This window comes from Papio anubis, chromosome 2 (assembly GCF_008728515.1).
Source record: "Papio anubis isolate 15944 chromosome 2, Panubis1.0, whole genome shotgun sequence".
In the NCBI taxonomy this organism is placed as follows: Eukaryota; Metazoa; Chordata; class Mammalia; order Primates; family Cercopithecidae; genus Papio; species Papio anubis.
The window spans coordinates 136731704-136745217 of record NC_044977.1 but is presented as its reverse complement, the minus strand read 5'-3'; the positions used below and the strand labels follow the sequence as shown (position 1 = coordinate 136745217).

The 13514-nt window shown below is 40.7% G+C and overlaps 1 protein-coding gene across 9 annotated transcripts in view; it reads left to right on the top strand.

Annotated features, from left to right (window-relative positions):
* Nucleotides 1–758: 758 nt before the first annotated feature.
* Nucleotides 759–13514, top strand: part of MME (membrane metalloendopeptidase) — a 91043-nt gene continuing 78287 nt past the window's right edge. The window contains exons 1-5 of one of the 9 annotated variants that reach the window (XM_031663642.1): nucleotides 1274–1587; nucleotides 1952–2049; nucleotides 3158–3204; nucleotides 5282–5451; nucleotides 6181–6216. In XM_031663642.1, the coding sequence (XP_031519502.1) occupies nucleotides 5292–5451; nucleotides 6181–6216 (196 nt within the window). In that variant the 5' untranslated portion in view covers nucleotides 1274–1587; nucleotides 1952–2049; nucleotides 3158–3204; nucleotides 5282–5291. The other 8 variants (XM_031663641.1, XM_031663644.1, XM_031663645.1 and 5 more) reach the window with 8 other exon arrangements.

Here is a 13514-nt window from a genome sequence, read left to right as displayed (position 1 = left end):
TTGAGGAGGAATCGCTGCGTCTTGAGTGAAAGGGGTGCTCTGCTTGCCTGCATTAAACTGATGAGGGTCCAGGCGCATGATGGATGATTTCAGTAGGTAGAGCAGACACATTTTAGTTTATTTCTCTCTTTCTCACTCCCCACACTCAACCTCCGATGTACACATGTTACAAGATTCCCTGGAGTCAGGAGGTGGGAGCGGAGAGTTTCAGTACAGATCTTGACATCAGAGTACTCTGACCAAGAAAAAGAAAGAAAGAGGGAAGCGAGGTGGAGAAAGCAGGAGCAAGGAAAGAAAGAAGGAAAAGCGGAGGGACAGTAAGAAAAAAGAAAACGAAGGAGGGAGGGAGGGAGGAAATTTAAGTGAAGAAGGAAGGAAGCTTGGATTCAGGGAGGAAAGGGAGCGAGAAAGAGAGCGAAAGAAGAGCGTGAGAAGAGGCAAGCATTACAGTCTCCGGTCCACAGGAGAGAGATGGAGCCCTCATCCGCACTAGAGAATCCCAAAGAGCCAGTGTATTGTTTTCTTGAAAGCCCCGAAGCTAAGCAATTCCGAAAATGTTTAGCAAAGCCCTTTTGGGAATGGTGAGATGAGGGGTGGGGAGGATAGGACATTCTCATTGCCACCCCCCGCCCCTCCCCCCGTCTCCCCGGCCCCCTCACATGAAGTGACTGGATTTGGGAGACCTAGCGGAAACCTTCAGGTCACCCAGTGAACTGCTCCTCTCGCTGGTCCTGCAGCGGCGAGGCGGGGTGGCGGGTGGCGGGGGGTGGGGGGGCCGTGAGAGCGCCGAGACGCGCGGGGCGCGGAGATGTGCAAGTGGCGAAGCTTGACCGAGCGCAGACTGGAGCAGCCGCCTAACTCCTGGCGCGGGATCTACTGAGAGGTCACGGTGAGTCTCTGCGGGTGCGGGTAGGAGGGATACCCAGGTGCCTCGACGCCCCCCGGCCCGGGAGGAGGCGGGTCCGGAACCTCCCCCTAGTCCGGCCTCACCCCGGAGCCCGCGCGCCTTGGGCGGATGCACCGACTGAGCGGCGCTCGGCTGGGCTCCCAGCCCGCCACTGCCATCGGGCCCCGCGCGCTCATTGGTCGGGATGTGTCGGCTCAGCAGCCTCCAACTTCTCCCGAATCCCACTGGTGAGTCCCAGGAGAGCGAGCTGAGGGAGAAAGGTCCAAAGGGCGCGAGCGCCCAGGGCGCTGGGAGCCCGTGGGACGGGCACGGGGAGGGCAGAGCCAGCCCAGAGGAGCTGCTGCCGGGAGGTGCGCTGAGCAGGGTCCGCAGCTAAGGTCCGGCGCGATCCGAGCGCCCAGGACCCTGCGGCGGTGGAGGAGGCGTGCTCTGAGAAGGAGCCGCTACTGGGACCTGAAGAGTGAGGGGAGGGAGAGGGGCCCGGAGGTTGACCTGGAGGAGGGCTCTGGAAGTCACGTCAGGTTGGCTCTTCAGGTTCATTTCCATAGTTCCCTGCGGCCTCTGCCTCGGGGAGTTATGTTTGGTTACCGAGATCCGCGCTACCAGATTGCACCGGGGCTGATTTGGGGGCTGGGAATTTGCCATTCTGCTGTACAGACACTGATTTTTTTTTAAGCAAGGTTTGTTTTCATTATGGTTTCGGTCGGATTTTCTCATTTGTAACTCACTTTTCTATTTTTACTTTTCTTAACCGGAAGATCTTTTCATTATCCCACCTCTTCATCTTGCTTTTAACCTGATTTCCTATTATATAATTTATGCTTAAATCTCACAAGGGTTGGTCGGTGCGGGGTTGGGGTGTCCTTTTGTAGATGAAAGTTTAAGACTTCTTACTTAACTGGTTTCAATCTATTTGTATTGTTTCAAAATAAGGGTAATTGCAACCAAATATCCCTCTTTAGCCTCTTGATCAAGTCAATTCCTCCCCCATATATGATTCGAATTACAATTTTATTAAACTGAAAACTAGTACCTGATTTGCAGCGTCAGCATTGGAAACTGCTTATCGGCAAATCGACTGTATGAAGGCGTGTAACTTCATTCCCTGCCATTTTTGTGGGTTCCAGCACTTTAAAAAATTGGTAATTTCTTGGACTTAACGCTGTGTCTTTGGTTGTAGAGCAGCACTAACCAGGAGAGTAACATGGTTGGCACTTTGTGTCCAGAACTCCGTATTTCAGGCTGGGAAACACCTAATTAATGTCTGGGAAACAAGAAGATGATTTATCCTGAGTACCTCTGTCCTCAGCTTCTGCAGACACAGTCTAAATATGCAAACTGTTTCTCCTTCTTCCTGTGCCTCAGTTTCCATAATACAAACTGTAATTGCAAAGCACAGCTTCAGGAACCTGCAGATATAAGTTAATGTTATAATGTGCTATGAAGATGAAAATTGCTTAGCTAAGTCTAAGTCTGTAAGTCTATGAGATTTCCTTTTTAACAAATCAGTTATTCAGGTTTCCTGCTTTGACTATCTGATATAGTTATGCTTATGCTCAACTGGTATAAGAATTGCTGCTTTACATTGCTTTGAAATTCAGCTTACACTTAAAATAGTAATTTATTCTCTTGGTAATGTCGAGCTGAAGTTTGCAGGTTCTTGTTATCTTACACCTCCTAATTCTCTATTCTCGTCTGTGGCAGTGTCCACTTTTTCATTTAAACTTTTTATTTAACACATCTTCAGTTGAAGTGAAATATTTTAAGAATACAGGTATGTTTTTGCATACCCTGCTTTATATGGGACTACAAGCATCAACTTTGTTTTTTTTTTATTTTAATTTTTTTTTATTTTTATTCTTTTGTTTACTTGTCCCCCTTACTCTTCTCTTAAATGGGATTGGGTGTGGTTAAGTTGGATATTCAGGTATCTGGGAGTTAGTCATATGTTCTACAGTGAGATTCCAGATACTGTCCCCTGATCTCTTAAAGAAAAATAGTGAACCTTCCAGAATTAACTGGAAATGAATGACAAAGTTAATTAGGAGATTAAACTTGCATCATTTCTGCCTGCACTCAATACTTTTGGAAAAACGCTACTAAGAGCAAAAGACTTCCTTTAAGAATTTACAGAGCATTTACAAGAGGGGGAGATGGAGGAACACCTTGTAGATTATTCAAAGATTATATTGTTTTGATGCAGCTTCTCTCACTGTCTTCATTTCTCTGTAACTGTTTCTGCAAACTTAGGTGCTGAACCATTAAGCGCCCAGCTGCTTCAGTACGCAGTCTTAAAGGTAAGGAGAAGCCAAGGGAAAGTAACTTACAGGGAGAAACAAATGCTTATCCACTAGCTTTACTACACCACAAGGCATGGAGTTGCCACAGAGCACCTGTAATTTAGCCCTGAGGCTGCCCTGGTTCACCTCTTCACTTTACAGGGACACAAACTGCCATTTCTAAGGAAGAACTAAAAACACAAACAACAAAAAACGTCATTTTGTACCAATAAAACATTTCTCTACATTGCCTTCTGAAATATACAGGGGGAACAATATTCAGGAAAGGGAAATACTTTAGCAAATGTGCTTAATATTCAGATGTTCTTTAGGACAGTCATGAAACATGGGGAGACTGGGAGACTTATTATTGTTTACCTCTCTGTAAGGTGTCCAAAGTATTATTAAATTTGTTCCCATCTTTTCTTTGCCCAACCAATACACTATTAAAATAGGACTACAATCAATGCAATTCCATATCATAACCCCAGGGGTGGTGAGACTAAGCCAGCATGCCTTACATAACCATTAAGTAAGACATTTTAACATTCAGATACATTACATTCCCCTTTTATTGAGCAGACACAGTTTTCATTGTCTAATAAAATATTTTTATTTGATAGTCTGTCCTTGCTTATAGCCTCATGTAATCAAGGGGACAGCATGTTTAAGACTTTGTATCCAGAACCTTAAGGTCTAGTTGTGGTTCGCTTATGAATAATTCACTGGGAAGGGTAATTTCTAGTTTTCTGCTGGGTCTCCCCACCACACTTCAAATGTGAAATATGTTTCTTCTTTCTCCTATGCGTCAGTTTCCACAAAACACACCCTGAGAGAATTGTGCGTATTCAACAAAGATCTTTAACTATAAGAGCATTTCTGAGCCATCCCTGCATCCAGGGACCAAATTCTCAGAGCAGTTTGTATTGAGCTATAAACAGCTAATCTGTCAGTTTAAGATGTTCTTTTATACAGTCATGAAGCAAAATGGAAATTGTGTGTTCTAATCCTTGGAGACGGACTGATAAACTGTCACTAGGCCCCTGATAAAGTTTAATATTTAGGCTTCTACCCCCTTAATTTTCCCCCTAAATTTCTACAATAAGATCTAAATTAGCTTTTACTGCATGATGATACAGCTTTATTTTGAACAATGACCGAGTGTGTTCTTTCCAAAGAATATTGACTAGTTGTGTAGTCTTAAACACGTTGTCTGACTTCTCTGTGCCTCAGTTTCCCAATTCTTTATTCTCTTCTGTGGCAGTGTCCACTTTATGGTTTAAAGTTGTTAACACATCTCCAGTTGAGGTGAAAGATTTTAAGAATACAGGTATGTTTTTGCATACCCTGCTTTACACAGGACTACAAGTATCAGCTTGGTAACTTTTTGTATTATTTTGTTTACTTGTCCCCTTTACTCCCCTCTTAAATGGGATTGGGTGTGGTTAAGCTGGATATTCAGGTATCTTTTGGTACAGTGAGTGACCATTTTCAGAATGTTATCTAACCAGTTAATAGATACCAGTATCAGTAGTAGTAGTAATTTTGAACTGTAAAAATAAAAGTTGTCTTTATGACTAAAATAAACTACCTCATGTGTTCATTCCTTTTGGTGTTTATCTATATTAATATTTCAAATTATTGCTTAGTCAAAACCTCAAGGTATTAGTCATTGGTTTTTGAGCTTATAAAGGAAGCCACTGGACTAAGATATAAAATTAACTTTGATGTTAGTCCAGAGTTCAAAAGGGTAAGTTTAAAACTTTCTTAATGGTGATATAGCAATTATTTGCTTATAAACTGCTGAATTAATCCTACTTGAGTATTTAACCAAGTCTTACTGTCTAATTTTGCTGAGATTTTCAGTGATACATCAAAACAAAACAAAACAACAGCAACAAAAAACAAAAAGTTGTGACTGAGACCTGTCGAATTCATTTGACTCTATAATCTTTGCATTCAGCAACAAAATTTTGACTTCTCAACAGCAAAAACATACTTCTATTTTAAAATGACTGAACCTTTTACTTTTATCCAGTCACATTACGCATGTGGACATTTTCTTTTTTATCATTAGCATTTTCATTTTTTGCAGATTTTAGGTGATGGGCAGATCAGAAAGTCAGATGGATATAACTGATATCAACACTCCAAAGCCAAAGAAGAAACAGCGATGGACTCCGCTGGAGATCAGCCTCTCGGTCCTTGTCCTGCTCCTCACCATCATAGCTGTGACAATGATCGCGCTCTATGCAACCTACGATGGTGAGTTACTCCCACACCTGTGCATCCATAAACGCAAAAGAGAAGGAAATCTTCCTCCATGCTTTTACTGTCTATCTAACAAATGTGTTAGGGATAGAGGCACCTAAAGACTGACAAAGAGATTCATTTAAAAAATGTAACATCAGTATGTCAAAACAATTAACTTTGAAGTACAGTGCCTTTTATGTTTGAGCTAAGTTATTATTTGCAAGTATATTTAGTGTGCTCATGCTTACTTATGAGGAATCTCAAATATGGTTTTATTTGATTAAAATATACACAATTTTATGGCCAGCTTTAGTAATAGTCATTAGTCAGTTTTTGTTGTGTCATTGAAATTCTAAAGGGCTTCACAGGAATTTAACAAATTTAATTTGAGTCTTGGAAGTTTTTCAAAACTAGGATTAAAAAAGATTGATTTTTAATGGTTAAAAAAAATGATTACCAAGCAAAAACAACTGATTATTTCAATGTAATAGGCCTAGAGCTTAGTTGGTAGAGAAGATATAATAACACATTTTTCTTCATAATCAAAATTTTAAATTTAGATTTTACCTATTTTATTTTCTTATATTTTTTCTAACCACTGGCAATGATATATAATGCTCAGTTTTTAGTTCTTGCTTTAAGAAATTGCTTATTTAATTGACAGTTTTTAAAAGAACAAAAGAAAAACAAATTTAAAAATGTGCGTTGCCAGTATTTATGCATATTCTCTCCTTTTTCTAGATGGTATTTGCAAGTCATCAGACTGCATAAAATCAGGTAAGAAATGGTTTTTACATGTAATAGTTACACAACTGATGTATAATATTGAAAATTAAATGCTAATCTTAGTTTGCTTTGTTTACACTTTTATTCATTATAGATCAATTATTTGTGTGTCTGGCTCTATAATCAAGGGAAATAAAATTATATTTAAGTAATAGATTAATTAACTTGTCTACTGTGAAAAATATGTTACTATTGGCAGCCCTGGGCTGTATAGCAGGGCAATAGAAAACTATTTCTCTATTTGTATGGAGCTTGCCATGCAGTTGAAGAAAGAAAATGAGCACATATGAAATGGTAAGCATTGTATCATTGTGTTAAATTTCTCAATGCACCTCACTAGGTGGGTGAGAAGAAGGGAGTGAGATGTAGCATGTAAATCTAGATGGAGAAGTTAAAATTTGGGAAGAAACTTCTTTTTTTTTTTGAGACAGGGTCTCACTCTGTCGCCCAGGCTGGAGTGCAGTGACGTGATCTCAGCTCACTGCAACCTCTGCCTGCCAGGTTCAAGGGATTCTCCTGCTTCAGCCTCCCGAGTAGCTGGGACTACAGGTGCCCACCACCACGCCTGGCTAATTTTTGTATTTTTAGTAGAGACGGGGTTTCACCATATTGGTCAGGCTGGTCTCAAACTCCTGACCTCAGGTGATCTGCCTGCCTCGGCCTCCCAAAATGCTGGGATTACAGGCATGAGCCACTGCAGCCAGCCTTAAATTTGGGAAGAACCTTGAAGTAGGGCTGGAATTTAGATGTGGCAGTGCAGAAGAGGGAATTCCAAACACAACAGAAATAAACTATGTTATTGAGAAGTAGTAAAAATGTACGCTTGATAGAAGGGCACGTTGTGGAGAACCTTGAAAATCCATGTTTAGCCTTCATATTGTAATACAGGAGAAACAGATATTTTTGAACAGAGGAGTGACCAGGCCAAAGGTGAAGGATGATTCCGGGAATGTGAGGTTGGATGGATTGAGTGAAAGGGAGGGCAGGCAGGTGGGGGCTGCGTCTGTACTCCAAGTGTAAGCTAAAGAGGTTGGCCTGTGGTGAGATAAGAGTGCTATTGAGATAATACAGAGGGAGAATTGGGTGACTTAATAGAACTGACTTGCTAAATAAAATGAATGAGTTGAGAATGATGCCAAGTTTTAAAACCCAAGGGACTGAAGAGAATGGTGGCAGCCCACACAGAAAGAGAGAAGTTGTGAGGTGGATGTGGATGTGTTTGGTCTAAGCCATGGGTAACAGCCCCATGAGAATAGATAGCAGGAAGGTAGAGGTGAGGTTCAAGAATTTGGAATATGAATTTGGGATCTGTCAGTTTAAGAGTGATAGTGGAAGCCTTGGGAGTATTTGAGTTCTCAATAGAAGAGAAGAGGTTCAAGGGCTAAACTTAAGACAATATCAGTGATTAGAAGAGAAGAAAAATAAGTCAGAGCAGAAAACAGAGAAGTGTATGGAGCTATATAAATCCCAGCAATTAGAGTGTGGTGAAAATGAAAGTATTTCTTCTTTCATCAAGAAGAAGGAAGGTGGTAGCTGAGGGCAGCACCCTGGGATATGAACACGATGTTTGTGGCCTTTAACAAGAGATTCTAAACCTCCTTTCTAACATCTAAGTGTCTTATAAGAGATAAATAAACTGCCCCAAATAATTTGAACCATTTTCTGCTGTATTTTTTTAAAAATTTTATTTATGTATGTTTGTATGTATGTATGTATGTATGTATGTATTTATTTTTTGAGGCTCTGTCACCCAGGCTGGAGTGTAGTTGTGTGATCACAGCTCACTGTAACTTTGATCTCCTGGGCTCAAGGCATCCTCCCACCTGAGCCTCCTGAGTAGCCGGGACTATAGGCACCTGCCACCATTCCTGGCTACGTTTTTTTTTTTTTTTTTTTTTAAGTTTTTTTTGCAGAGACAGGGTCTCTCTATGTTGCCCAGGCTTGGTTTTGAACTCCTGAGATCAAGCAATCCTCCTACTTGTCTTCCCAAAGTGCTGGGATTACAGGCATGAGCCACTGCACCCAGCCTTGGATATTCTTTACATGATTTTTTGTTATTCACTGAACTTTGCAAAAGAATGACGGGAAAATATCTGGCAATTCTAGGTTATAGTCTAATGTCCTGAATCTATGCTCTTTGCTTTTTTTTTTTTGGATTGTTTTTTGATGTTTTTATTTGCTCTGGGTCACAAGTGCAATGGTCAGACACCCTGAGATGTGATGTGGGGAGTGTGAGAGAAAGTTGATTTAGATGTTAGCCATTTGCTCCTCAACATGGTACGTTTTTCTCAAAAATAAAGTTTCTTTATTCCCCAGGGAAATGACTGCACAGGTACTTTGGCTGGGGGATCTCCGTGGCCATGTGCGAAAGTCAGCATGTGTCCAAGTTGTCAAAGTTAACATTTACTTCCTCCCCGGATCCTCCTGTGCTTCCTCTCTCTACCAGCTACCCTATTACATGCTCAGGCTGTCCTGTTTTGGGAAACTTCCACTTACATATTGACTACTGAGGATTAATTCGTCTGTCTGCAATACACTTGACATGTCTGTCTCTTTGGTAACTTAATCTATAGCTCTCTTCTCTCATTATTTTTCTTTTTTCTCTTCTTTTCCTTGAATTTTATTTTCGAAGAAACTGGATTTTTTGACTAGGTAGGCATGTTTTTATAAACGACAAGTGATTTTGCCTCAGAGATCTAGGCAGGTTTTTCTTCCCAAGGAGCAATGTGACATTCAGAATCTGGAATCTTAAATGTGACTTAATGTTTAGAGATATGGTTTTTAAATAGTGTTTGGCAAGTCTTAACTCACTAAAATGTATTTAACCTGTATCCTTTAATTGCAGCTTAGAAATCAAACCAAATGTATAACACCTTGCAGAATGTATTTTGGCAGAGAAATGTAAACAATAGAAATAACTTCAGTGGGAAACAAGGTTGCTGTATAGCTGTGTATTTTTCTTCATTCTGCTCTGTTGGTTCACAAGCCATTAGAATACTTGTTCACATTGGTAGTTACTGTTCTTCCTAGGAGAATGAATAAGATGACACACACCCTCATGGATACACTCTTCATACTCAAACACACACACACACACACACACACACACAGTCTTCTGCTGGTTAGGAAATCTTTTCTGCCACAGAAAAATACAACTATTTCTTTTAGAAGTCGTTGCAAATTACGAAAACCCTAGAGGAAATCTTGGACAAAAGCAAGTATTGAAGAAGAGTGACAAGAGTAGAATAGGCCGGGCGCGGTGGCTCAAGCCTGTAATCCCAGCACTTTGGGAGGCCGAGACGGGCGGATCACGAGGTCAGGAGATCGAGACCATCCTGGCTAACACAATGAAACCCCGTCTCTACTAAAAATACAAAAAAAATTAGCCGGGCGTGGTGGCGGCGGCGCCTGTAGTCCCAGCTACTCGGGAAGCTGAGGCAGGAGAATGGCGGGAACCCGGGAGGCGGAGTTTGCAGTGAGCCGACATCGCGCTGCTGCACTCCAGCCTGGGCAACAGAGCGAGACTCCGCCTCACCAGCCGCGGGAACGGGAAGAGAGGAGAATAGATGGAAAGAAAAAGAAATAAGAAAAGAGAAGACTGGGCGAGATGGCTCACGCCTGTAATCCCAGCACTTTGGGAGGCTGAGGCGGGCAGATCACCTGAGGTTGGGAGTTCAAGACCAGCCTGACCAACATGGAGAAATCCTATCTCTACTAAAAATACAAAATTAGCCGGCTGTGGTGGTATATGCCTGTAACCAAAGCTATTCAGGAGGCTGAGGCAGGAGAATCACTTGAACCCGGGAGGCAGAGGTTGCGGTGAGCCAAGATAGCGCCATTGCACCATAGCCTGGGCAACAAGAGTGAAACTCCATTTGAAAAAAAGAAAGAAAGAAAGAAAGAAAGAAATATGAAAAGAGAGATGTTGAAAAAAATATAAAATATCTTACCAGCAAGTCTATAGGTCACTTTAAGAGAGTAGGGGGTTCAAACCTGAGCTCAGAAATTCTTGAGAATGGGAAAACGAAGTATTGACACTCAGGGTGCTTACATTATGTGAAAGATGGCCCCAACTTGAACCTTTCTCCCAGTGGAAAGGAATGTCACAGCAAATGGACTTTTCTCTTTGATCCTTTGAAGTCAAGGAATACAAGTCAAGCCGTACCAAGACAGAAGTAAAATATTGCAGAAGGCTGTTTCAAATCTGTTTGGTGTTACGTATTTTAAATCTGAGCATCTAGGATTTAAATATTTATGATGTACATAAAATGATGTTTATGTATACTTTAAATTAACTTGCCTATATGTGTAATGCTTCAGTATAAAATATTACACCAGACCTAAAGTAAAACAAATACCATTTAAGAAATAACATCTTAAGGCGGAGATCAAAATGCTTCAAAGTATTATTCATCACTTATTTACCCTATAAGGTTGTCAAAAACTTAGAGTTATAGAACTTGTATGTGATTTTGCAGACTTTTACATACAAATCTAAATCCTGAAACTGACTTCCATTGCATTGTAACCTTCCTAACTCAGCTTTCAAGGAATCTTATGCTTTAAATCAGGGTTTCTCAACTCACTATTGATATTTTTGTGCTGGAATTATTCTTTGTTGTGGGTGTTATTCTGTGTATTATAGGATATTTAGCAGCATCCCTGGCCTCTACCAACTAGATGTGCAGTAGCAGTCCTCTCCTAGTTGTGACAACCAAAAAATGTCTCTAGCCATTACTAAATGTTCCCTGCAGGCAGCACAGTCACTTGTGACTGGGTATGCCTGGTTTAAATGGTCTCAAGATGTTATCAATGCTTCCCTCTTAATGGTAGGCAAGATAATGGCCTTTCAAAAATATTCACATCCAATTTCCAGAGCCTCTGAATATATTGCCTTACATGGCAACATGCCTGTAATTCCAGCACTTTGGGAGGCCAAGGCGGGTGGATCACTTGAGGTCAGGAGTTCAAGACCAGCCTGGCCAACATGGTGAAACCCTATCTCTACTAAAAATTCAAAAATCCGGGCATGGTGGCACGCGCCTGTAATCCCAGAGGGAGGAGAATTGCTTGAACCCGGGAGGCAAAGGTTGCAGCAAACCAAGATTGCACCACTGCACTCCAGCCTGGACGACAAAGCAAGACTCCAAAAGAAAAAAAAAAAGACAACAGAGATTTGAGGGGTCCGCAAAAGCATATGTTAGAAGTGTGGTCCTAAATTATCCAGAGACCAGAGTAGCCAAGTTAAGATGTGATCGATACGGTTTACTAGAGAGAGTGGGACCACCTCCACCTGTGTAGTCATGCAGGTTGTACACTGCACATTTGTCGATGGCAGCCTTGACAGACAGGCTTGTGAAACATGAAGACCTGGATGAAACACCTCTCAGAACTGTCCACTCCTTTTATTTTAATTCTGCACGTATCAAGAAAATTTTTGATGATTATTTAATTATTAATACAAGGAGAGGTGGCATTCTGTTACTTGAAAGATATTTTCAGTATGGTGAGATAATGCACAGCAGTCCCCCTCTTATCCTCTGAGGATCCCCAAGACCTCAGTGGATGCCTGACACTGGACTGAACCAGTACTGAACCCTATATATGGTATATTTTTTTCTATATACATACCTATGATATAGTTGAATTTATAAATTAGACATAGAGATTAATAACAATAATTAATAAAAAATAGAACAATTATGACACTATTCCAGCATCACTATTCTTATGGTTTGGGGTCATTAAGTAAAATAGGGTTACTTGAACACAAACACTATCATCTTGCAACAGTTGATATGATAATAATGGAGAAGCCTCCTTCATAACTTTCATCACGCTACTCAGAATGGTGCGTGATTTAAGACATATGAGTTGTCTGTTTCTGGAATTTTCTATTTAATATATTGGACGGTAGTTGACCTTGGGTAACTGAAACCATGGAAAGTGAAACCACAGATAAGGGGGAGGCTACTGTACGCACATGCTGATTTAATGATCAGATTTGTGTGCTTTGAGCTATGACCTTTGAACTGAAATGAAACTTGCAAATGTCTGCAAGGGCCACATCATGGTGATGCCCTAGGTGATGTATCTTGGCAACAGCTGGCCTTTCCTGGCTGCAACAAGGCATCTCTGCCTTCTTGCCTGTTAACACCTTGAAACCTCCATGAAGAAAAACAGCACAATTAGGTAAATACAGGAAGGACTGATGGCTAACTCATGGGGGCTGCTGGCCCTGTAGCAGCCTTTTAGTGTAGGAAATGAGGCTATTTCGTTATGTGATTAAGTTTGGAAAAAATCCTTCATGGAATAAGAAAGCAGCAGACATCTTCGTATGAAGACCACTGAAGCACACCTTTGTTAATTTAAATGTGGCATGTGACAATTTGTTTTGGGTGGCTTCCCTGGCACAATTCTCGTGAAAATGGTATAGGGATATTACCTTACATTTATCCAGTCAAAATTAGCATCTTTCAATCAAATCCTTTCCAAGAAAGGGAATCAATTATATGATAAATATACAAATGTATAACATGTGTTTTTTACTATCCAGGGAAATTTTAAGGAAGTAGTACATCATCATTTTTTAATGAATGGTCAAGAAATTGAAAACATATATTAGTTGAATTAAGCAGTTGAAGGGAAAGAAAATTAGCAATGCCTAGTAAGCTAAGTGGTACTCCAAAGATTTATTTTATAGCTACGGAAATTATCTACATGTAAAGGGGGTGAATACAAACTAGCTTAGGTTGGGGTGAGAACCCTGGTTTGACATTTAACATTTTAGAATAAGAGACATAGAAAGATTCCTCTGTAGTTGAAGGATCCTGCTTTGTCCTACTCATAAGCAAATCCCTGGGGTAGCAAGGTGCTTTCTGGTAAACCTTTGATATAATATGAAGCTCAAGTTGATAAAATAGATTAATTGAAGTAAGTTGAAAAATACAGAATTTTAAAAACCGTAAGAAGAATGTTGCACAAGCTTTTGAATCCTGTAAATTTTCATTCTTTAAGACCATTCAGAAAAGGAGATTTTGTCGGGGGCCGGTAGTGACTTGTTTTGATCCTATTTCTGAACTGACTGAAAACTAGAATACATTCTTTCTGTTCAAAACATCCTAGAAGGGCCACATATTAGTCAGCCCTTCTCCAGAGGACAGAACCAATGGTCTATATATATAAAGTCTCAATATCCAAAGGCCCAAGAACCTGGAGTTCTGATGTCTGAGAACAGGAGAAGGTGGATGTCCCAGTTCCAGAAAAAACAGAGAATTTCCTCTCCCACT